Genomic DNA, 26748 nt, shown 5'->3' with positions numbered 1-26748 from the left:
TTCAAAGACCTACAGCAGGTATAGATATTGGACCTCCTGAACCATTCTTAAGTACACTTGTGGACCTTTGGATGAATTCACAAGCACTGTACCTTAGAGGACTGCCTTGCTGCTTGAGAAGAACTAGACCATCTCCTTGAACCCAGGCCCACCAGAAGTGACACCAAGAGCTAGTTGACTGGCCCCTGTGTGAGCTAGAGCGACATAAAGAGCTCCAGAGATGTTGCATTGTGCACATGGACTTTGCTGGTGTGAGTCCTAACTCCCCCCCAAGTTGTACCTCCCAGGTTTAGGATCGTTGGAATTGGTGATAGAGGTGCTGCTCATGCCTAAGCCTAAAAGATGGGACTTTGAAAGTTTATCATCAAAATGTACCCTGACAACAGACAGAAGACCTACTTGCCAGCCTGACCCCCCAAGGTCCATCACTGGTCGGTCTGACTTCACTGTTGTTCCTGCTACGTTCTTCTCTGCAACACCAGATCCTGTTTAGCGGTACCTCTAGGTGAATGAATCATGCCTTATGGCACCCTCATCAGCTAAAACCTGCAGTGTTGTCCCACTGAAGGTTTTTGACTTAAAAGAAAAAAAAAAAATCTGAAGGTTAAAATCTTCACAACAACTCCATTCAGTGGAGCTACGAGGTGGCAGAGCAGTTCACTGATCAACCCAACCGTGAAACAACGGCCTCTGTGACAGACTCAACACCTACTTCCACCTCAAAACAAGACCATCTACGACAGTTTCAGCAAGGACAACCTATGCACAGAACTCCCTCTACCAAACCCTTATACCAACAAACCAACATTCTCCACCTGGACACCCCTCACCACTGAAGATATGCTGAAAACAATGAACTCCACACACTCCGAGGCCCCCACGGACCCATGCCCCCATCACATCTTCAACAGAGCTACAGACACCATCGCCCCCAAGATCCGCCTCACCATCAACCGCTCACTGGCTGCCGCCACCTTCCCGATGACTAGTAGCACGCCGAGATCAACCCCCTCCTCAAGAAACCTTTGGCAGACCCCACCGACCTTAAAAACTTCAGGCCCATCTCCCTACTTCCATTTCCTGCAAAAGTAAATGAAAAAACAGTCAACAGTCAACTCGCCACGTTTATAGAAGACCACAACATCCTCAACATCTCCCAATCAGGATTCAGGTCAAACCACAGCACCAAAACAGCCCTCCTGGATGCAACAGATGACATCCGCTCCCTACTGGACAAGGGAGAGACGGAGGCTCTCTTCCGACTAGACCTCTCGGTGGCTTTCGACACAGTCTCTCATAACACCCTGATAAGAAGACTCCATGAAGCCGGCATCAGAGACAAGGCCCTCGACTGGATCCAATCCTTCCTCTCTGGCAGAACACAATGAGTGAGACTCGCTCCCTTCCTTGCAAATCCCACACCCACCACCTGCGGAGTGCCCCAAGGATCCTCCCTCATCCCCAAGCTGTTCAACGTCTACATGGCCCTGCTAACTACCCTCGTCAGAGGCTACGGAATAAACATCATCTCCTATGCCAACGACACCCAACTCATCCTCTCCCTCTCCAACGAACCCGACAAGGCCAGACACAACTTCCACAAAGGCAAAAAAGCAGTCGCCAACTGGATGATAAACAGCTGCCTTCAACTCAACACCAACAAGACAGAAGTGCTCATCATGGGCCCACAACCCAATGCATGGAACGGCTCCTGGTGGCCACCCACCCTCAGAATCCCGCCCACAACCCGCCAACAAAGCCTGCAACCTCGGAATCACCTCATCATGAACCATCAAATCAACTCAGTCACCTCCACCTGCTTCCGCACCCTCCGCCTCCTACGCAAGTCCTTCAAGTGGATCCCCCTCCAACATAGAAAGACCATGACACACTCCCTCATCACCAGCAGACTGGACTACGGCAACGCACTCTACACCGGAATGAACAAAAAACTCACCCACAAATTGTAAAACATCCAGAACCCTGCCGCCAGACTGGTCCTCGACCTACCCCGACACTCCCACATCTCGCAACACCTACGTACACTGCACTGGCTCCCCATAGAGAAAAGAATCACTTTCAAGATCCTCACCCAGGCACACAAAGCCCTCCACAACACCGGACCAGCCTACCTGGACCACTGACTCAACTTCCACGTACCCCACAGGGCTCTACGCTCAGCCCAGCTCTCTCTCACATCAGGAAAACCAGAACAGGAGGATGCTCCGTCTCCCACCTCGCAGCCTCCGCCTGGAACGCCCTACCTATCCACATCAGACAAACCACTTCCCACTTCCCTCCTCAGCTTCACGAAGGAACTGAAGACATGGCTTTTTTAAACCACCTCACCGGTATATGCTACCATCCACCCCCCAAGCACCTTGAGACCCTAACGGGTGAGTAGCTGCGCTTTACAAGAACTGCTTGATTGATTGATTGATGCGTGCATGACTCATTTTCTTTAGATTTACCTGACTGCCACATTTTTTACTCTAATATTTGTATGATGTCTTCCCTCAATTTTTTATTTTTGCTTGTTCCGCCCTCTCATTGAATACATATTTTCCTGTCAGAATAGAGAGCTCTACAGACAATTTTAAGTCCTGTCACTGTGTACAACCAGTCCTCTTTCTTTTACTATAGCATGTGTTCTTAAAACAGCCAGCATATTTCTTATTTTATTTCTTGTCCTGAACTGCTCCCCTATGTCAGCAGTAGGCGTGGTGGACATTGGTACATCAAATGTATTATTCTAACTCCAGTCCCAGAATAGTGGGTAATATTCAGAAGGTGTATTTACAATTCTAACTACAGTCCTAGAATATTTTGGGCAAAGATATAAGTCCCCCAATTATTTTTTTACCTCACTGATCACATAGACTTTTGGTTACATGTTCTTGCCCCTTACACCAAGAGTTTGTAGAGACAATGTTTTATTTTAAGGCTGTTTAATATCCAGGACACTAGTATACCTCTGTGCAGTAGTTCATACTATTCATCCTCTATACTTTCAGATTGTCTAGCATAATCGGGATTGGAGGAGCTTCTCATTTATATTTTTTACATTTTTGAACAAGGTGAGGACCACTTAGTTTATTCAAGGTCACCATAGCAATTGTCGCATACCAATCTCCCCTGAGCATCTGGGATACCTTTTTTCTTTCCTCTTCTTTCCCCAATATCCACTACCCCTCCCCCAAACACTCTCTTTCGATCTGATGTAGGAATATGTTCTGCCTCACAATGTTGGTCGCTCTACAAATTAGATTGATGGATGATTTTCGCCTCAATTGAGCAGGTTAGATCTGTTTTATTATTTATGATATTTTAGATCCTTCCTGTAGTTTATGATGTTCTGTTGATTTATGAGACTGTAATATACATAGGCGATGGACACCTGGACCAGCAAGTACTATTTCTGTATTTTAGCTTGGCTCACTTCACTATATCCCACACACCTACTGTGTTCTCTAGGTTCTTTCCAAAGCTGTGGTTGATAGTTGTGTGGACACAGACTTGCTTTCCTTGATGAAAGTAATTAAGATTATCCACAGTATTCATCCTTACAGGAATGATTTCACATTTGATAATATTTTCTCTATCCCTGGCTGTCAGTCATTTGTGTGATTACCAGGTGGCAAAACACATTGGTGCCCTGCCAGAAAATCTTCAGAATAAAAGAAGAGTTGTTCTGATGGACTATGATGACTCACCGGTGATACATTTGGGACTGCTCAAGAATGCAGTTGTAATTTTAGGGATTTTAATTTCCTCTATTTGGGAAACGTTTCGGTGGCTGCTGCCTCCTTTGCTTAGCTCTCAATCATGGCCATTATTTATTGTTGGTCCAGTTTGTAACAATTTGGATCGGAGTGCGCTGACACTACTGGGCCATCCAATTGTTCGTCATTTCGTGCAGCACTTCTGAAAAGCTGCAGCTGTTGACTTTTTCCAAGTGTACTACTGGTGAAATGGAGACTCTACGCTCTTAGGTAGGAGTACATGTGCAGGTGTAAGTATATACATTGGCTTTGTGAGTCCTGCTCTAAGTATTTACCTATTTGCAAAAAAAGAAGAGAACTGGAATATTTTTTAAGTAAACTGATTATCGCCCCTTACATGAAAGTCAAGTACGAGTGATGATGCCAAGTAAAAAGAGAATTGCACATAATAGATAAAAATGTTGATCTTGAAAATATGTTAGTGATTAAACTTGTATAATAAAGGTGTGCATAGCTCTAGAAATATCTGACATGTGACAGATTATTACAAATGCAGAAAGAGAGTCCGATTATGAATTATCGTGAGTTCTCTGATGATCCCAGTAACTCCAGTGTGGACATGTGATCACTAAAACAAAGGTCAACTTGCAAGTCCAGACAGTTTCCTCTGAGGCCATGTCCACTAAAAGGAGCTAATATCTCTAAAATGTTGCTGGGAATGGGAAACAATAAGGCCAAATTACTGCAGTTCACGCAGTTAATATTCATTTCTCAGTTGTTCCTTAGGGTCGTCTTCATAATTGTGCAATTTTCCGACTCACTGGAGGGAGTTACCATTCGAACTGGTAACAATGACTTTTGGGGCTGGTATTAAGGCCCAGAGATAGGATAGAATTTGGAGAAGGATTATTGTGGAATCATGATGAGAGAGGCAGTCTAGTATTGTGAAAAAATCAATTCAGAATAATAAAAGCTATCTTGAAGAACGCTGGTGCTTACATAAGGGATGCACCTTCCTTCTTTCGAAGTAATAGTTTTGGTATGTGATTCATTTGAACAAGTCAAGCTTACAGATTCACCTAAAATATTTAGAAAATATTTTCATACTGTGATCTTACAAAATGTTGATTTCTTTACCTTTCTTGTAATTTTTTAAGGAAAGCGTTTGCTTTTTCTGGATCCCTCTTAGAGAAGATCTGGAACATGAAAAGTGATTCAAGGAACCCCAGGAATGCAGTAAGAGACATGGAACACTTCAGCAAGATATTTGTAACTCTGTAAAAAAAATATTGCAATATGACAACGAACGTCACTTAGCATTAAGTAAATACAAGAATTTAAGAAAAATCCAAAGTGCAGCTGCTACACATTTTCACATGCTTCATATTAAGCATAAGATAGTACCCTTGAAAATACAGAGCTAAGAGGCAGAAACACATTATAAGATATTCATGCAACAAGAGCAGTCCTTATACCCATTGGTCCAGGATGATTAGCAATTATTAACAAAAAAACTGAAGGCCATATTTATCATTTTTTCCAATACAGTGCAGCAAGGTACTTGCTGCAATGCGCTGTGTGAAAGGGCAGGAATGCACCATATCTATGAAGACATGCATGTTAGACTTGGCATCCTCTGCGTCTTCTAACTTTTTGCCTCTGTTTCCCAGGTTGATGATGTGAGCTGGAATGTTTTTGCTATTTTTGGTACTCTGGGCACTTTACCACTGGTATCCAGTGCTAAAGTGTGAGCGCTCCTATGTAAAATGTATGTGTAACTGGCTTCCCATGATTGGCATATCTGATATACTAGTAAGACCCTAGTACAGTGGACTAGAGGTGCCCAGGGCCTGTAAATCAAATGTTACTAGTGGGCCCACAGCACTGGTTTTGCCACCCAGGTGCGTAGCCCTGTAAACATGCCTCAGACCTCCCACTGCAGTGTCTGTGTGTGCAATAGTAAACTGCCAATTCAACTTGGCAAGTGTACCCACTTGCCAGAATTAAACCTTCCCTTTTCTTACATGTAATGCACCCCTGATGTAGGCCCTAGGGTGCAGTGCATGTTTAAGGTAGGACATATACTAATGTGTTTTACATGTCCTAACAGTGAAATACTGACTGCCAAATGTGGTTTTAACTGTGCAAGGCCTATCTCTCTCAGACGTTAACATGGGGCTGCCTTTAAATATTATTAAAGTGCAGATTCCCTTTGGAAGCAGATAGAAATATGGAGTTTAGGGTCTCTGAACTCTCAATTTAAAAATACATCTTTTAGTAATGTTTGTATTTAGATTGTGTGTTTGAAAATTCCACTTTTAGAAAGTAGGCATTTTCTTGCTGAAACCATTCTGTGACTCTGCTTGTTTGTGGATTCCCTGTCTAGGTCAGTTTTACAGTTGGGATGTTTGCACCTCTCCTCTAGACAGTGACACAAAGGGAGCCAGGGTGTAGCCTTCATATCCTGATGGGCCATTCGTGCTGAGGGGAGGGGAGGAGTGGTCACTTACACCTTAATGGGCTATGCCTGCCCTCACACAATGCAGTCTCCAACCCCCTGGAGTGTGTCTGAGGCCTGGCCTGGGCAAGACAGGATCTTACAAGTAAGGTAGACCTTCCTTTGAAGTTTGCCTACTTCAAAGGCTGAAAGGGGCATGTGTAGTGGACCTAAAACCCCTCAAAATTAGATCTCTTCTGGAACCAAGAGGGACCTCTGCCAAGGAGAAGAGCTGAGAAGAAGTGCTGCCACTGCCGGTGGCTGTGCTTTATTGGGCTATACTGCAGTTGCTGCTTCTGCCTGTGGAAGGGGGCAAAGACTGGACTTTGTGGTATATTCCTGCTTGTGAAGAATCTCCAAGGGCTTGAACTGAGCTTGCATCCTGTTTTGAAGTGTCAGGGTCATCAAAGACTACCTTTGCCAGCACATGGACTCTCTTCTGAGACTCCTGCCCTGCCAAGTGGTGCCCTATCCAGTCCCTGGGTCCTTGAAAGGTGAAGTTGGCAGAACAATTTTCGATGCACCATCTGCAATGCTGCTGATAAATGAGGTGCTGCCAGCTTCGCGGCTAAAATCAACGCTCCACCTGCATCACCATTGGGAGATCAACTCATCGCAGCTGGAGAAACGACACGCAACACCAGCTTGCGGCTGCTGATAACCACGCAAACCCCATGCAGCATGGTTTTCTAACATCGTGCAACAGGATTTTCTAAGCATCGTACCTGGGCGTCAAAGTCGACCCGACTCTGTGCGGACCTGAGGCACCCCGTCTGCAAATCAATACATTGCTCTCTTGCAGTGGAGAAAAACGATGCATCTCCAACCGGAGAAGGAAACGATACACGGCCTCACTTGCTCATAAGGAGTTGATGCATCACTACCGTTTCCCGATGCACACTCGCCCGTGCGGCTTTGTTTTTTACACTAACCAGGTGCTTTGTGTAACAACAGCATACGCACTGTTTTCTAAGGATTAAGGGCCAGACGTATCAAGCTCCCGGTTTGCCTTTCTTAAATAGCTAATTTTAAGAAATCGTTATTTAAGAAATGTAGAATGGGATGTATGAAAATTGTGATTCGGTAATAACGATTTCTTAAATGTCACAATCGCTACTACCTAATCGCAATTAGGGAATGGGACTCCATTCATCCACATCGGCCTGTAGGCCCATAGGTGTGAATGGTTTTGCATTTTCAAATTTGCAAATTCCTGTTAGGAACTTGCAAATTAGGTAGTACAAATCTGAGGGTGCTGGGGGCCTTTGATACACCCCCAAAAAATAACAGTGGACATGTGAAGCACACAGATGCCAAAGGGGCATGTGTGTGCTACATGTAATTTTTAAAAATTTATTTTTGATGCTTTTTTAAAATTGCACATGGCTACCACCAAATTGGATTTGGTGGTAATTGCATTTCCTAAATGCCCTATTCGCATTTAGGAAATGCATGATACATGTACCTTGGAAATCGCAAGTAGGAATTCCCTATTTGCGATTTCCTATTTAGTGAATCTCAATTTGTGATTCCCTAAATGGAGTCGCAATTTTAAGGGATCACTAGATTTTGATGCCTTAAAATTGCACTGCAAATTCCTTTTATAAATCATGAGAGGCGATTTTGCATTCCCAAATGGTGGAATTTACTGATTCGTATTTGTAAAGCGCACTATTCAACCGTGAGGGTCTCAAGGTGCTGAGGAGGGGGATGGGGGGAGAGGGGAGATGCTGCTACTGTTCAAACAGCCAGGTTTTGTGAAGTTTCTTGAGGTAAGGAGGTCTTTGGTCTTGTGCAGGTGGGTGGGAAGAGTGTTCCACGTTTTGGCGGTGAGGTGCAAGAATGATCTACCGCCGGTTGTAGTTCTGCGGATGCATGGGATGGTTGCAAGGGCGAGGTTGGCAGACCGGAAATGCCGGGGTGGGTTGTAGAAGGAGAGCCGTCTGTTGAGGTATTCTGGTCTGGTGTTGTGCAGTGCTCTGTGAGCGTGGGTGAGGAGTTTCAAGGTGATTCTCTTGTTGACTGGGAGCCAGTGCAGTTTTCTCAGGTGGTCTGTGATGTGGCAGTGGCAGTGGATCTCAAAGGATGAGGCATGCGGAGGCATTCTGGATGCGTTGCAGCCTCTACTTAAGTTTGGCTGTGGTTCCTGCGTAGAGGGCATTGCCGTAGTCCAGTTTGCTGCTTACAAGGGCTTGAGTAAGTGTTCTTCTGGTTTGGGTGGGTATCCATTTGTAGATCTTTCGGAGCATGCAGAGGGTGTAGAAGTAGGAGGAGGAGATAGCATTGACTTGCTGGGTCAGGGATAACGAGGAGTCCAAGATGAATCCTAGGTTGCGGTCATGGTTGGTGGGAGCCGGACCGGCTCAGAGAGTGGCAGGCCACCAGGAGTCATCCCATGCGGAGGGGGTGGAGCCGAAGATGAGGACTTCCGTCTTGTCAGAATTGAGTTTGTGATGGCTGCTCTTCATCCATTTGGCAATGGCCTTCATTCCTTTGTGGAGGTTGGTCTTGGCGGAGTCCTTGGTAACGGAGAGGATCAGCTGGGTGTCATCTTCGTATGAGATGATGTTGAGGTTGTGGGATCGGGCAATGTTAGCGAGCGGGGCCATGTAGACATTGAAGAGGGTCGGGTTGAGGGACGAACCCTGGGGTACGTCGCAGAAGATTTTGGTGGCCTCTGAGCGGAATAAGGGGAGGAGGACTCTCTGAGTTCTGCCGGTGAGAAAGGAGGTGACCCAGTCGAGGGCTCTGTCCCGGATTCCTGCATTGCTGAGGTGCGAGCGTGGGTTTGGTGGCAGATGGTGTTGAATGCAGCTGAGAGATCCAGGAGGATGAGGGACGTGGTTTATCCGTTGTCCAGTATGGTTCTGATCAAATTCATGATGAATAAGAGGTCAGCAAGTTTAATGGAACATACAGATATGTTGATAGAAATAATGGAACTAATTCTTAATCATAACTATTTCCTCTTTAATGATTAATGGTTTAGGCAAAAACAAGGAGTGGCGATGGGTTCGAGATTTTCTCCCTCGTATGCAAATTTATTCATGAGCTGGTTCGAGGAGACCTGGATATGGGGACGTGTAGCTGCAGAATGGCATACAGATATCCTTTATTGGGGAAGATATATAGATGATTGCTTAATGCTATGGACTGGTTCTTTAGAGAAATTAAAGGAGTTTTGTGATTTTCTAAATAACATTAGGGTGAATATGAAATTTAAATATCAATATAGTTTAACCTGTATAGAATTGTTAGATGTAGAGTTGTACGTGGAGAATATTAAGATAGAAAGTAAACTATATTGGAAACTGACATCGTGTAAATCAATATTGTATGCCACAAGTGCACATTTGTTGTGCCAGATAGAAGCAATACCATATGGAGAAACGATAAGAGCGAGAAGGAATTGCAGTATAGATAAAGAATTTTACGAATTTATACAGGATATGGAAAAACGCTTTTTAGCTAGAGGATATAAAGAAGAGATTGTGAAGAACTCTTTGGGAAAAGCAACTCGGATTTCCCGGGAACAAACTTTAGGATTAAAAACAAACATGAATTTTATAGAGAGAGAAAAGAAAATAAGAATAATTTTGGATTATACAGAAAGCTCAGCTATATTGTTAAAAAGCATGAGAAAACATTGGGATATTCTAATGCAAGATCAGATATTGAGAAAATATATAATGAGGAAACCAATAGCTACATATCATAAAGGGAAAATATTGGGTAATTTGTTTTTGCCCCAGCTATCCGAATAAAAGAATGGGGACAAATTGGTTGGATACACAAAATAAAGGTTTCTTCAAATGTGGAAGTTGCGGGGTATGTAAATGGGCTTGGCAAGCAACAAAGGATTTTCATAGTTATGGAAATAAGAGGTATATAATTCAAACATACATAAATTGTACACGACTCATGTAATATACATGCTGGTCTGCATATGTGAACAAATGTATATAGGTAGTACACTTTGCCCTCTCAGGGTTAGAATTGCAGAACATTGGAGGGCAATTAGACAAGATGATGAACGATATCCTATTGCAATGCAAATGAGCATTTTTCTGCACAAAATGTGCATAATGGATTTTTTTGTTTTTTTGTTTTTGAATATATAGGGAAAAATCCCTAGGAGGAAACAGAGAAGTAGCATGAAGGAGGAAAGAGTCCTTATGGATTATGCGATTAAGAGCAGTAGAATGTGGATTGAACACAGATTATGAACTTCATTCTTTATTTTTCAGGAGAAAGATAATAGGCTGGATTGGGGTTGGATTTGTAAGTAATTTTTGTAACAAGCAATGTACACACAAGTTGAATTATAAATATAATTGATCATTGTTAAGAAAAATGATTAGGGAAGAAGAGAGTAATAATCGAATGTAGAGAGTATTCAATTATGGAATTATTATAGATTGGTAGACAATATCTAGCTTTATAAACAATTGTTGATGAATTTATTGACAGGCTGATATAGTAAAGAGAGTGTAGTTTACCTTTATATGAGATATTAATGTTGAGATTAAGCTATTAACTCATATAGATCATCCTTTTATAACACAAGAATAACTCTTATAAGAAGGGTTAGTTTACAAGGACAGATGCTAAATTACCTTTAGATGTTGAATAAAATATAAATAGTAGACATTTGAACTGAGCATCTAGTGTATAATATTGAATTATTCATCATAATAATCGTAATTGACAATGATATGAAAAGACAGGCATTTATGGCATTAATTATAAGAAAAGGTACAATGTGGAATATAATATATTCAGCCATATGAGATAGATAGCCCTCCCTCTACTGTTAGCAGGAGCGGGTATCTATTTGAGATATATCGTAATAGGTAAAGACTTAATAGTGGTTGTGGAGGAAGATTTTATATGAGACAAGTATTTACAATAAGAATGATAAAGAAAAGGTACAGTGTGGAGCTTTATATATTTAATCACATGAGATAGGTAATCCTCTTTCTATTTTCGGCAGGAGCAAGTAGTTATTTGAGAAGGAAGAAGACGGACTCCGTTGGGGAGTCTATTAAAGTAGTCACGGTTACACTGAAGTCCGCTTTCTATTTCAAGTAGGAGCGGACTTAAACAATCAGGAAGTAAACGGACTCTGTTTGATTATCCACTAACGTACTTGTGGTGCAGAAGTAAACTCGTTAGAGGATAGAGGTGAGTGTAATGGTGTTCATGAGGAAGGAAGGTGAAGTTATTGAAAATAATTACCAGACAGGGCTCGTATTTTCATTGAGGCATGTACTATTTATTTTTAGGATACGCTTCGAACATTGTTTAGGAAGCATCCTTAATAAGGGAGATAATTTAACAAGTAAGTGAAAAGGAGGTAAGCGAATGGAGGAGAGGTTTTTATATAATGAGTTCCTAATTATAGAGATAAGGGAAGGAAAAGTTAACAACTATTCAATGTGGTTTTATTGACATACAGAAATTAGACCGGTGCAATTTGAACGGAAAATGTGGGAGGAATTCAACATATAGAAAAAGGAAACACTTGGAGATATAAGAATAACGAAACAGATACTATGGCTTAAGTGAGATATGGATTTCACACAGATAGACAAAATTAATACACAATTATGGGATTGGGAATTTCACTTGTGTGTGCATGTTTGAAGCACAAATGAGTTGTGACACAATACTAAGAACATATAGATAAATAATTTTGGAAGGTATAAGGGGTATTTAAAATATAAAATTATAAGTTTATGGATTAAAGTTAAAACACATATTAAAGTAGAATGGCTCCCACCAATTGACCAATATTTAAGAAAGTATAATGCACAAGTTTTATGGTTGTCTCATATAGATATATTTTGGTGAGTAGACTGAAAAATATATATATATATATAATGTGTCTTATTGACAGCCACAGGAAGCCCGGAGGAAGTTGAGGGTTGATATAACCCTTATGAAACATGAGGTGGCTTGGCTGGAGTGGAATGGAGAAGAAGCAATAAAGAAGAATATCTGGATTCAATTTGGGACTCATTTGTGATTTTGATTATTATATTGAAGATGAGTGCTTGGTGTATTAATTATCAGTATGGTTCTGATGTAATCGGTGGCGGCAATGAGGGTGGTTTCGGTACTGTGGTTGCTGCGGAATCTGGATTGGGAAGGGTCCAGGGTGCAGATCTCCTCGAGGAAGTGGGTTAGTTGTCTGTTGACAGCCTTTTCAATGACTTTTGCCGGGAACGGGAGTAGGGTGATAGGACGGAAGTTCTTGAGGTATTTTGGGTCCACCGTGGGTTTTTTGAGGAGGGCGTTGATCTGGGCATGTTTCCAGCTCTACAGGAAGGCGGCAGACTCGAAGGAGCTGTTGATGATCTTCCGTAGTTGGGGTGCGATGATGGAGCTTGCTTTGTTCAGGATGTGGTGAGGGCAGGGGTCAGATGGAGTGCCGGAGTGGATGGTGTTCATGATTTGATGGTGTTGTTGACAGGGGTCCAGGAGAGCAGGAGGTTGGTCGGAGGTGAATATGTGGTGTTGGTGGTTGCCGGTGGGGTCTGGGTGCTGAAGATGTAGTGAATGTCTGAAATCTTTCAGTGGAAGTAGGAGGCTAGGGAGTCGCGGAGGTCTTGGGGTGGCGGGATGTCGTTGGTGTTGGAGCTGGGGTTGGAGAGTTCCTTCACGATGTTGAAGAGCTCCTTGTGGCTGTGTGCATTGCTGTTGATTCAATTCTTAGAAGGCGTTCTCTTGGCAGCTCAGATGAGTTGGTGGTGTTTGCAGATGGCGTTTTTTTAAGGCTGTGTGGTTGTACAGAGTCTGATCTTGCAGCACTTTCTTTCGAGTCTTCAGCAGGTTTGCTTATTTTCGTGGAGGTCGGCGGTAAACCAGAATGCCTTTATGTCAGTGCATCTGTTGGAGGGATTCTTGCTTGGGGCAAGAGTATTGGCACAGGTGTCGACCCATTGCCTAAAGTTGCAGGCAGACGCACCAGTGTCGGTGGTGTTGATGGGTGGGTTCCGGTAAAGGGTAGCGATAAGTAAAATCCTTTGATACATCTGGCCCTAAGACTCTTATTCTTTCAAAAATTCATATCTTGACTTGTGTATGTTGGATTTTTGCTGTTTTGGTTTTGTTTGATTTTGATTAATATTACCTATGTTTCTAAGCTGGTGTGGTGTCCATTTTGTTGTGTTTTCACTGTATTACTGTGTGTGTTGGTACAAATACTTTACACATTGTGCCTGCCTGCTCATCTCAAGCGACCTATGGGGTGAACGGCGGTTAACTGAGGGTGATTCTCCTTTATCCTGACTTCTGTGAGGGTCCTTGCTTGGATGGGGGATAACCTGACTGCCAAACACAGATCCCATTTTCTAACAATTCACATTCACGCTCTCTCCTTGCAGTGGTGCACTTTTGGCTTCCTAGCACCAATGCATTCACTGCTGCTCCATAGTGCAAGAGTGCCTGTCTTGATTGATTTTCTGCAGAGAGGGACACTGTAGGAATGTAGCCTCTTTCTAGCTTGTTTACCACCACTTTTGGCCTGTTTGTCAGTGTATTTGACTGTGTCTACTGGGATCCTGCTAACAAGGACCCCAGTAGTTATGCTCTCTCCCTTAAATATAGTTGCTGGTAACTGTTATCACTGTATTTCATTGCACAATTGGCATACTGGGGCCCCCATGTAAGCCCCTAGTATATGGTACCTAGGTACCCAGGGCAATGGGGTTCCAGGGGATCCCTATGGGCTGCAGCAGTTATTCTGCCACCCATAGGGAGTCCATGCAAAGGGTTCAGCAGGACTGCCATTGCAGCCTGCGTGAAAAGGTGCAAGCACCCTTTCACTCCCATTTTCCACTACACCATGTCACTTATACGTCACCCCTATGGCAGGCTTTCAAGCCAGAGGGCAGGGTGCAAAGTACCTGTGTGTGAGGGCACCCCTGCACTAGCAGAGGTCCCTCCATGAACTCCAGGCCCATTTTTCCAGACTTCGTGAGTGCAGGGGACGCCATTTTACACATGTACTGGACATAGGTCAACACTAATGTCCAGCTACATAATGGTAACTCCAAATATAATTGTTTTTTATCAAACATGTTGGAAGTATACATCAATGCTTTTGCAAGTATTGGTTGTATGAATCCATGCACTCGGGGGCTCCTTAGAGGACCCCCAGTATTGCCATTACAGTCTTCCGAGGGTTTCCAGGCAGCCCAAGATGCTGCCAACTTCTAGACAGGTTTCTGCCCTCTTGTTGCTTGAGAAGTGTGAGCCCAAGAAGGCATAACAGAGGATTTCCGTTAGGAGAAGGGTGTTACAACCCCTCCCATTGGAAAAAAGGAGTAACAGGGTCAGGGAACCTCAGTCCCTGCTCTGTCACGAAACTGTCAAAGGAAAGGGGAGTGACCACTCCCTTGTCCATCACCACCCCAGGGGTGCTCGGAGCTCCACCAGAGAGTCCCTGGGTTTTGTCATCTTGGATTCAAGGTTACCGGTAACTCCGGGAGCATCTGAGTGGCCCGTGCCAGCAGGTGACATCAGAGCCCCCTTCTGATAGGTGGTCACCCAGCTAGGTGACCAATCCCCCTTTCTGGCTGTTTAGAGTCGCTCTCTTGGGTGCTTCCTCAGATTCGGATTGCAAGACTCCAGCAGGAATCCTCTGTAACCTCCACTTTGACTTCTGACTAAAGAAACTGCATCTGGATTCTTCAGGACCCTACAAGCTGCAACAAAGAAGCAAGACGCCTCCTGCAACGTTGTATCTTCCCCAGTAGTGCATTCAAGGAGGACAGCCCATCTTCAGTCTTCATCAGAAGGAAGAAGGAATTTCCCATGGGTTGAAGGAGTCATTCCCCTGCTTCTGCAGGCACCAACTGCAACAACGACCGGCTGTGTGGATCCTCTCTCCTGCTGAGCAGCATGGATCCTGCATCACAGGTCGTGAACTGAAGTGGTCCTGACGGTCCTTTCTTCCAGCTGTCCAACTTGGGAGGAGGTAAGCCTTTGCTGTCGTTTATGTACTGCTGCATTGGCCTCTTCTGCGAATTTCCTGTCCCCATCCTGTGCGACTCCTTTGGGTGCTGCCAGGGCATCTGTGGGCTCTCTGTGTTGTTGAGGGCCCCCTGTGACTCCCCCTTCTGTGTATAGAGTCCACCTGGTCCTTCCTGGTCCCCTGCAGCTTTACCTTTAGCTAACCGTGAGTTTTACGGGTTGTTGACGGAAACCAAAAGACCAAACCCAACTACAATACTCCTTCTGGCATGGAACATCACCTGCATCCTCCAGGAACCCGACTTCATCTTCTTGGAAGCAGTGCTGACTCTTCTTCTTCACCAGTGGCTCACCTCTTGGACCTTCAGCCTGGTGGGTAATAATAATTGGACTCTGCTATGCTTCTTGGACTTGGTCCCCTTCTTCCACAGGTCCTCTTGTCCGGGAATCCACTGTTGGTGTCTTGCAAACTCTTCTGGGCTTTGCATAATTCTTCTTCTCTACTCTGTGTGATCTGGGTAATTTTCATTGATTTACTCCTGCTTTAATTGTTGCTGTGGTGGGTTGTGGTACTTACCTTTGGGCTTTCCTAGTAGTCCCAGCTCCCCTCTACACACTACACTTACCTAGGTGGGGGAGCGACTTTCGCATTCCAGTTTCTTAGTATATGATTTGTGCTCCCCCTAGGACCATTTCTATCTGTTGTGATTTTCACTAATTGCAGTGTTTTCTAGCTGTTTTTATGCACACTAGCATATATAATGGGTGTATTACTTACCTCCTAAGGGAGTATAGTCTCTACGGTATTTTTGGTATTTGTGTCACCAAAATAAAGTACTTTTTATTTTTGTAACAGTGAGTGTTTTCTTTCATGTTTGTAAGTACTGTGTGACTTCAGTAGTATTTCATGAGCTTTGCATGTCTCCTAGATAAGCCTTGGCTGCTCATCCACAGCTACCTCTAGAGAACCTGGCTTCTAGGCACTTACTACAGTACACTAATAAGGGATACATTGACCTGGTATAAGGTGTAAGTACCATATGTAAACACCAAATACCAGGCCAGCCTCCTACAGACACCCTTCTGCACAAGAAAATCCTTCGAGAAAGAAAAAAACAAGTACAAATAAAGATATTTCTCCTTACTACGCATGCCCTGGGAAAGTGTAGCATTCCCAGGTCTGCCACTAATGATAAATCTGGGAATGCTCCAAAATTGATGGGTGGATGTGTGAGAACACCCATGCTCCACCTATGGAATTCCTTCCTGAGTCTGAATAGCGCTACCTTGTGTCACTCCAGATTTGGCAAGCACTACAGCGCCACTCGTGGTGGTCGGGATTACCTTGATAAATGTCATCTAGGTTTTGTTTCACCCTTGCGCTATCTTGTGTGGACAGTGGTAATGTAAAACTTTGTTAAATATGCCCACTAATTCTTATTGATATCATTCATAACCAAATTACAATAATTAATTAAATATATGCAATTATTGCTAACATTCATAGCTGAACAGAAGACCGACTCTTGATATTATATAAGGATACTTTTTTATCATAGAATCTTCACCAAAGAACACTGTCCATTTATCATACAAAAAGTGTGTGAAATATGTCCCCAAATCAGAAAAGAAAAAAACACAACCAAGAAGCAGTAAAGACAAATAGTGACAGTGGTGTGAATATGTGTGTGTTTATAGCGAACAACGTTTTGTGATTCAGTTATATATGATCTTTCAAGCCTCACCAATATATGGTGGTCACATAAGGACATTGTTGATATTGGGGCATCTGTGGTGGCTAGATAACTATTTGTGATATGTACACTGCTCCAAAGGTAAAGATGCAGCACCACAGTGGATGTGGCCACCAGTGGTAATTAAGAAAGAACAAATATACTTACTCTGGGGTGTAAATTACAAACCCTTAGTGTGAGGTTAATCTCCAATGTGTCAAACCCTTTCACTGGCATAATTTAACCAGGAAGGGGCAGGCTCCAATATGTGACCCCGAAAGACATCAACACCAATTAATCAGTTAATCAAGGAATAATTGCTTCAGGCAAGCTTGTGAAGTGCTGTAACACTGACGCCCACTATCTGCTGGCCTGTATCCAGCAGACAGTGATGGTCAGAGCTACATAATTTGGGTATGAATGATATCAATAAGCACTACTTTTTTTAATAATTGCAAAACATTACAAGGTTACTGAACAGTGAGGTAACTTGCAAGATTCTTTTACAATACAATATTACTTCTTATAATACATGGTCATGGGCTTGCTGCTTTCTTCCATTACTGTGGGGCTAAATGACTGGTGTACATAAGCACTTTGGACTTCTAAACTTAAAGATCAGACATATTTGGACAAATATCCTATTGCTTCATGCAAAGCAGGAAGCAAAATTGCTGTAAAGCACTATGTTGCATGAAAGGGAGATAGAAGGACAGCACCATATCTAATAAAATATGGTGCTGATTCTCTTTTCCCAAGTTTTAACACACCATTTGTTTTTCAATACATTTCTTTATTATTTCACAATGTATGAAGCAAAATAAAGTGGCATATCTTCACGAGATACAAGGTATCACATTTCGTAATAAGTAACTCTTTATTGAACACCAAATTTAGGACAATTATAATGTAAATAGTACATTAAGGGCCTGATTTAGAACTCGTGGACAGGTTATTCCATCACAACAATGATGGATTTCCCGTCCACCAAAATCTAAATCCCATTATAGCCTATGGCACTTAGATTTTTTTACATTCGTTTACATTGGTGCAACACTGTGATTATACATGTATAGTCTAAAATAAAGACAAAAGTGGTGAAATCAAGGTAAGTAAATAGACAGTCTGAAGGCTATAACAATCAACATCCAAAGCTTTTCAAATGGATTCTATATCTGCGTACAAACATATATGAATACTTCAACAAGACAATGTTGTTGTGATCATAAGATACAACATTATTCCCTGTAATTGTGACTGTATGTATCTATGTTAATCATTTTGCGTTTATTAAGTGTAGTGAATAGTCATTATTCAATATCATGTCTACTCTAAAGGATGTTGAGATATTAGTGGGCAGTCTTTTTTTCGAGTGTCCATCTGTCTGTATGCTATTATATAGTTATAATCAATGGGGCATAAATCCTAAACATGTTTTATTAGTCCCACTATCAGTAAGATGGAGAAAAGAACCCCAAATCTTTCAAAAATGGTAAAGTGATCTTGGAGTTAAGGGGCATGGCTTGAGATATCAGGATGGTGATCTCACTCTAAGAGTGTTCTAGACCCCTCTGTCATATGCTGCCATTCACCATTTTCCACAAGGACTCTCAGTGCTGTGATCGTATGGATCAACTTCTCTGCTCCTGTTGCCACCGCTGCTACCACGGCTACATCGTATCTCATTTCTGATGCCCAGAAACCACCTGCAAGTCTGTTTTGCCTGACTACAAGATTCAGGAGTGAAGCCCCATGCAATTGGGCGTGGCCGCGAGCTGTGGGCTTGGTGGACAGTGAAAGGCTGCCATGCTACTAGTTTTGGTTCTAGAGCCAAGATCCTGCTGTGTGACATCTGGGAAGGAGCAGGTGCCCCTGGTGCAGCATTGTTGTACTGAGAGGCTTGAGATGGTGCTTGCACACCCATCTGATTGTAGTCTGTCTACAAGCACTGCCAGCACTTGGTCCTGATTGGGAGTGACCTCTCCACTGCCTTCCCGACACACAGACATGACACAGTGCCCCCCTGGGCACAGAAGTGTGTGGTTAGTGGTGGCATCGGGGAAGGTGGACGATTCTATCCGCGCTCATGCTGAGTGTTAAATGTGGTCTGCATCTCCTCCCAGACTGGAAATGGCAGCTCAATATACTCTTACATGCCCTAATAAGAAGCCAAGTACCAGAGCAATGTGGCATTATATCAGGGCCCTGACACAGACACCTTTTTACTGGGAGGAGCACCAGGACTCCTCTGCTCTTCCTCCCTACCCCCATCAAGGAGACCGAACCCGTTGGCTTACGTGAACGCACCAAGGGCCCGCAGCTCATGGGTTCTAGTGGAGGGCCCAATGCTACTGTTCTACTGCTCCTACTGAGGTCCTACTTGGCCACCTACTTACCCTGTAAATGGCCACCCCTGGGGCTGGCTACAACTGCCGGGCATGATCTAGTTGCTATTTTTCCTTGGTCATAAACTGGGAAGTGACTGTTTAAACCTGCCTGATAATTCTATACTTGGGAACTTTCCTTCTGGGGGGTGACTGCTTGTGGTGCCATGCTGTGGCAAGTGGGGCACATCTCTACGCCTCTCCAATGAGAACCCTGCACAAACATGGGGAAGAACAACGTTCTCAAGCCTCATTCCTCACAACCCTTATCCATCTATCTATCTATCTATCTATCTATCTATCTATCTATCTATCTATCTATCTATCTATCTATCTTTCTATCTATTTATCTATTTAATTATCTAAATCTAGCAATGGCAATAAATATTACTTTGACTCTTTGAAATAGTTCTACCTCACTCCTATTAAAAAAAAAAAAAAAGTTTAATAAAGTCATCCCATGTTCACCTATGGAGCTGACAGCACTATTGTGGGAGAAAAAAAGGAATGGGCATTTTTTTCACTCATTAGGGCATATAAAACACCTATTATAAATTCCCTGCTTATTATTACAATCCGCCCTGCCCTTGGAGCACCTAGGGTGGACCTTAGGGGTGCCTTATATGTAAAAATAATGATGTTTAACATTTTTGAAAAGTACTTTTAATTCCAAAGTCAAATTTGGACATAGTTTTATTTGAACAGCAGCCAGTAAGGCAGGGATGACTTTTAAAATGAGAGCAGACACCACATCAGTGCATACTTTGAAGTGCATTAAATCTACTGTGCCTCTAAACCCAAATGCCCTACCATGTACTAGTGACTTACAGGTAGGTTTTCAGTACCAATTGCAATTATACCTAATTATCATATACCTTTTGAAAAGAGCACTGGTCCTAGCCCTGGTTAGCAGAGCCCAGGCACAATCAGAATCAGACAACACCAGTATCAGTAACACATGAGGGAATACATTGAATGGACCTCTGCAAATAGCCAGGTTTTCTCACAAAGATTATTACAACAGTGTCAGTAATTTAAATTACAATTATAGGACAACCCGCAGCACTCCCTGTATGGGGAAATCCAGGCCTGCCATGGTTTAGGATGATAAAGGTGGTGAGCTTGCTCAAGGTACGACTGCCATGTTCAGCAGCTAGCCACATCTGGCGCATTATCTGGCTGCCTTGCACCTTACATACACCTAGACCCGCACTGCAAATGCATGTGCCTGAATCTGGCATAGAATTTTCCCAGGAAGAGAAACATAGCATTTGTCAATGCTCCATTATTTGAGACAGTGATCAGAAACAAAGGCTCACAAAGAATCTGCGTATAACACTGTGGCAGTAGTTTCAGTACAACTTTGAGGGTGTGACAGATTCTCACTTTGAAGATGCACAGTACAGTATAGGGTATCTAATTCTCCCTAACTAACACTAACCTGACATTTTTTAAGGGAACTCTGGGAGAGTTTGAATACTTTCAGGGATGCAATGAAAGTCTTTGAAGTGACGCCACAGAAAGAATCTCAAATAGAGCCACAAACAGAAAAGTTCTGAGAAGATATTCTCAATTTCTGGCTTAAAGGTAATCTGGACTAGAAAGCAGGTAACAAAGGTGAAGTGCATAGACCAAGCACTATAACATAGATGGAAAGCAGAACACAAGTGCAACCGTCTTCTCTTCAAGATGGAGGAAAGGCAGTTGTTAGAAATGGGGTCTCTAGTTGGCAGAGGTATGCACCCTTATCCAAATAGGGATCACAATCCTAGTCAGGGTAAGTCACACACAATTCAAATTATCCTGTGCCTGCCATCTGGTAGCTTGGCACTGAGCAATCAGGCTTAACTTAGAAGGCAATGTGTATAGTATTTGTGCAATCAATCATGCAATAACACAGTGAGAACATCACAGAAAGACACCACACTGGTTTAGAAAAATATAAGATATTTATCTGGGTAAATTAAGGTAAAAAAGATCAAGATTTGATCATCACAAGTTGAAATATCACTTTTGTAATGATTAGAAGAGTAATTAGTTCTTTAAAGTAACAATTGTCTCTACCAATCGCAAAGTACATGGTTTGCATCAAAATTACATCCACAAAGACAGCAAGAGGAGGAGATGCATGGAAAAAGGTAGGTGTGCATCAGATTTCCGGGTGATGTTTTGGTTCTTTTCCACGCGGCAAGGGCTTTGCGTCGAATTCCGGCACACAAGCTTGAATCCTTTTTGTGATGCCGGGTCTTTTGACACCCAGGGACGATGTGGGGAAATCCTGGGCATTCTGGAGTAAGTCACAGGTGCTGTGTCGATCCGGTGGCCGATGTAGCAGAGTTTCTGTCACAAAGCTGGCGCTGTGTCGATTCCTCTTGCAGGAAGTTATGCTGCATCATTCCTGCTTGGCGATGCATTGATCCGGGGGTCTGTGCATCGAAGTTCCAGTCGCAATGCTGGTGCTGCGTCAATCTCCACCCGGGGAGCCAGGCTGCGTCATTCTAGTTTAGCGATGGGGTGATTTTCTCAGCGCTGGGCAGGCTGTGCGTCAATTCCAGCAGGCTTTGCGTCGATTTTCACTGCTCAAGGAGTTTCTTTCCAGAGATGAAGTCTTTTTGGCCCTGAGACTTCAGGAACAGGAGGCAAGCTCAATCCAAGTCCTTGGAGAGTACATCTCAGCAGAGTCAGGTAGCCCTAATGCTAGCCTATGAAAAGAGCAGGCCTCACAGTGGTGGAAAATGAATTTAGGAGTTTTACACTACCAGGACATATAGAACACACATGTTCATGTCCTGTCTTTTACCTACATAGCACCCTGCCCTATGGGTTACGTAGGGCCTACCCACGGGGTGACATATGTAGAAAAAGGGGAGTTTAAGGTTTTGCAAGTACTTTTAAATGCCACTGTTGAAGTGGCAGTGAAACTGCACACACAGGCCTTGCAATGGCAGGCCTGAGACATGGTTAAAGGGCTACTTAGGTGGGTGACACAATCAGTGCTTCAGGCCCACTATTAGCATTTAATTTTCAGGCCCTGGGCACATGAAGTGCACTTTACTAGGGACTTACAAGTAAATGAAAAAAGCCAATTGGGTATCAGCCAATGTCACCATGCTTTAAGGGAGAGAGCATATGCACTTTAGCATTGGGTAGCAGTGGTAAAGTGCACAGAGTTCTAGAACCAGCAAAAACAGTGTCAAAAAGTAGAGGGAGGCAGGCAAAACATTGCATTCCAGGTCTAACACCAGTCATCTAACATTGCCCTGCATTTGGCTTTTTTATTATCAAATCATTTGTAAAGGTCTAAAGTCTGGGATCCTTTAATCCTCCAATCTGCCAGTAGATCCTCCAATCTGGCAGGAAACTACCAAATACCACTGCAACCTACGGCTCATATGCAGCTGTGACAGAGTAGAATTACTGTCCACAAAATTGTCTGTCCGCCAAATTTAGATGTGGGCAGACCTTCAGTTTAAACACGGTGGAGACTACTCCATCTCTGGAGTGATTAAATGCCTCCGATGGGCCTGTGAATCCAAGGCATCAGAGGCAGACCTCTAATTTCTCCCACCTAACCTAGGTAGGCACAAACAGATGTCACTGACAGGAAAACTCTGGTCATAAGGGGCAGTGAAAACTGCTAAATGCTCCACCAGTCAAAGAGAGAACTCTCATCCATGACAGGAAGAAGATTTTCTTTTTTCTTTTCAAAAATAAAATCCTGCTTTTGAAAACAGTTCGGTGCAGAACTCCAGCATGTTGACAGAGCCCAGCACCAAAGTCCAGAAAGCATTCACCAGAAGCACTGTGGCAGCAGTTCCTGACAAAGCTTTAAGACATGACAACCTGCTTTGTGGTCATTTGTAAATCCGGTGGATGGTACCTCCTCTGGAGTAATTTAAATTATTACCCTAGTGGAGAAACAGTCTTTCCATCAGGTTAAAAAGTAGGCCCTTATCCTATTGAAGATTTGATGTCCATAGACAGTCCACCTGGAATGGATGAGACCAGAGTAATTGGCAGGGTTCGGGAAGATGGGAGAAGGTGAGATTTAGTTAAAGAAAGAACCAGGCTAGAACATCTTGTGAGTGTTTTGTTTATCAAGTCTATGCACACTTCTTAGGTACTTTTGTTATATAGCTATTTTAGCCCTATTTTAGACACGTCATTTTAAAAATCTAGTCCGCCTTTGTAAACTTTAGCCCAGTTCCATTTTCATTCAGCATCACTTTATTTTACTAGCAATAGCCACATTTGCAGTGTTGTTTTATTTTCTCTAACTATTTGTTTTTTTGGCAAGGAAAGCATTCCATTCTTAGCAGAACATTAATTTCACCATGTGCTTTCCTCAAGGCTGCAGTCAGACAAGGTTGCCGGTAAGAGTGGCACGCTGTGTCTCCAACATTCACAGAAACATGCACACTCCTACATGGGGACTCGTTCTTAGATTATCAATTTGTTTTATTAGAAAAACACTCCTTTATCCCATACACGGTAGAGGGAGATTCCAGACAGATGGCCACCACTGCATGTCGATCGGCTGCTTGCTTAGACTGCTGAACCCCTGTCCTACATGAAGACGGCTTCCTTGCTCAGAAAAGAGGGATGATGTCTTCTGAGGGGGGAAACCTGAAGGGCGGATTAGAGCTTATTACGCTATGCTCTAACATAGCTCAGGTAGGAGAACTATATATCAATTCTAGTGACAGTCTGGTGGGACTGTTTTTATGTTTCACTCTCCTTGTCACAATTTCGCTTTTATTGTGCTTTACCATCCTAGTTATTGTAATACATGCCATTTTATCTAAGATACAGTCACTTCAATGAACCCTTATGGAACTATATCCTGCCTCTGCTTGTCTTTGCCTTTATAAGACTAATGTAACTGTGGAAAAGGGAAGAGATCTGAGTGACCATGATTCCCCTGAGAAGTATTGCTTGTCATGTGCCCGGTTGCCACAATCATCCCTGTTCTTGGTCAGAGATGAGGCGCTGCTTGTTAGCCCGAAAACCCAGATTAGGCCGACAGGAGTCACATAGTGTGGAATTGTACTTAGTGCCCCACAATCTATGCGATTCTGCTACACAAATCCAGTAGCCTCATTGGAATAGTGAGAACCTAAACAACACTTTTGCCCAAGTTTGAAATGTCCATTCCATGCGATTCGAACAAATCCTACAAGTCCAAGAATTACTCCAGAACTTCAGGTCTGTCCAAGGTGGTTAGCATTGCAGCATGTATTTGATATTCCACTTCTTCAATTTGGTTCTTTAATTTGGTTTGCAAAGATAGATGAAATCTTAGCTTCATAGAAGTGCCCTGTGAAAATATGCCGTAGCATTTATTGGCCTTTCAGTCTCACTGTTAATTTGTCTGGTATGTTGTTGCCTAGGAAAGCACAACAGTATCAACATAGGTATATCTCATTTCACAGTTTGCCTAGAATGGATTTGATTATCTATAACAAGGATAACACTATGGCCCTCATTATGTCATTGGCGGTAAGTCTCACTTACCTCTATTTCTGACTGCCTCCAACATACCGGGACCGTGGCGGTATACCGCCACCCATATTATGACCCACACATAGCAATCCATCACTATACAGACACACACACACAAGTCCGCTAGCCCAAAGGTCAGTGATAAACTGGCGGTAGCAAAACCCACACCGTTACGCCAACAGAACTACACCCACAGCATTATGACCCACGAATCACTGCGGCGGACATTCAACAGCGGTAAACCATTGGCAGTACATAGCGCCGTGCCTCATAATACACACAACCTAACAAAACAAAACTACATTGGACAATTCAAACTACACACACCTGACACCCATACACACACCACACCCACACACCCACAACACTATAAAACACACCAACACATTACCCACATCCATTTATGACTAACAAAAATTGCCACTAGAGAGAGATACAGCAATGACACTCACAGAACCAGAGCCACAGAACGCCACCACCAATACACCATCCTCGCACCTCGCAGCACACACCCCAACACATCACCCCACACACCCTCACACACACCACACACACTACACCCATGGAACCACAAAGACACCCCAGGTTCTCAGAGGAGGAGCTAAGGGTCACAGTGGAGGAAATCATCCGGGTAGAGCCATAGCTATTCGGATCATAGGTGCAGCAGGCATCCATCGCTAGGAATATGGAGCTATGGCGAAGGATCGTGGACAGGGTCAACGCTGTGGGACAGCATCCAAGAAAAAGGGATGACATCAGGAGGAGGTGGAAAGACCTACGGGGGAAGGTGCGTTCTGTGGTAGCAAGACACCAGTTAGCAGTACAGAGGACTGGAGGTGGACCCCCACCTCCTCCCCCACAACTAACACCATAGGTGGAGAAAGTCTTGGCAATACTGCATCCTGATTGCCTGGCAGGAGTAGCAGGAGGACTGGACTCTGGTATGTCAAATCTCTATTACTATCACCCTCCCACCTGCATGCCATCACATACCCCCACCCCTACCCTCACCCCCATCACTCCACAACCTCACATACACCACACCATCACAACCCACTCATCCCAGTACTGCATGCAACAACAATGCATGGACACCACTCACAGCCCTGCATGGACACCCATCACCACAGCATACACACTAGAGAGAATCACCTAGCCCACAAAATAACTACTCACAAAGCTGACAGGGCACTCACAACTAGGGAGGCCAACACACCCATGCACAAGATGTCACACACAGAAACAATAACACTGCATTTACATCCCCACAGGTCCGACACCCAACGTCACCGGAGCGGAGGTGCCAGCAACATCCATTCCCCCCCCAGAAGAGGCCCACAATGATGACAGCAGCTCTGCTCGCCTGGATCAGGATGACCAACCTGGCCCATCAGGGACCTCGGGACAGTCGGTTACCCAGGCATAGTCCTATACCACTACAGAGCCTCGCCACCCAGGAAACACTGCCACAGAACCCACCCAGCAGGCCCATACCTCTGTCCCCATGACAACGTCAATCAGCAGTGTGTCCACCACAACAGGGTTCCCAGGACACCACACAAACATGATCAGGGACCTGGGGTCAGTGGCAGTGGGTACACGGTTCAGGGAACAGAGGCACAGGACAACAGTGAAACTGGGAAGACTGTTGTGCGAACGGGGGAGGACAGGCCCAGGAAACTGACTCTGGACAATACCTGTGGATCAGGGAGGACCTGAGGGACAGCCACACCACCCTGGTCACCATTGCTGGGGTGCTGGCAGACATGGCCAGCACCATGAGGGAGTCAGTGGCACACCAACGGGTCCCTGACACTAGCCACACTGATCAACATCCCTCCACCTCCACTGACACTAGTGGACAGGGGGCCCTGCCACAGGAACAACATGCCCCCAGCACCCCACCCCCTGCAGAAGGAGAACCACCCCGC

General features: G+C 43.9%; 1 protein-coding gene across 2 annotated transcripts in view; it reads right to left on the bottom strand.

The window, feature by feature from the left end:
• The window catches only part of LOC138246453 (putative methyltransferase DDB_G0268948), a 162733-nt gene that overhangs the window by 20680 nt on the left and 115305 nt on the right, over positions 1 to 26748 (bottom strand). For both annotated transcript variants that reach the window (XM_069201069.1, XM_069201070.1), the window contains exon 7: positions 4860 to 4997. In XM_069201069.1, coding sequence (XP_069057170.1) covers positions 4860 to 4997 — 138 coding nt within the window. The remainder of the gene's footprint in view (positions 1 to 4859; positions 4998 to 26748) is intronic.

The sequence above is a fragment of the Pleurodeles waltl genome, chromosome 7 (assembly GCF_031143425.1).
Source record: "Pleurodeles waltl isolate 20211129_DDA chromosome 7, aPleWal1.hap1.20221129, whole genome shotgun sequence".
Lineage (NCBI taxonomy): Eukaryota > Metazoa > Chordata > Amphibia > Caudata > Salamandridae > Pleurodeles > Pleurodeles waltl.
This window is presented reverse-complemented; position numbering and strand designations above follow the sequence as displayed.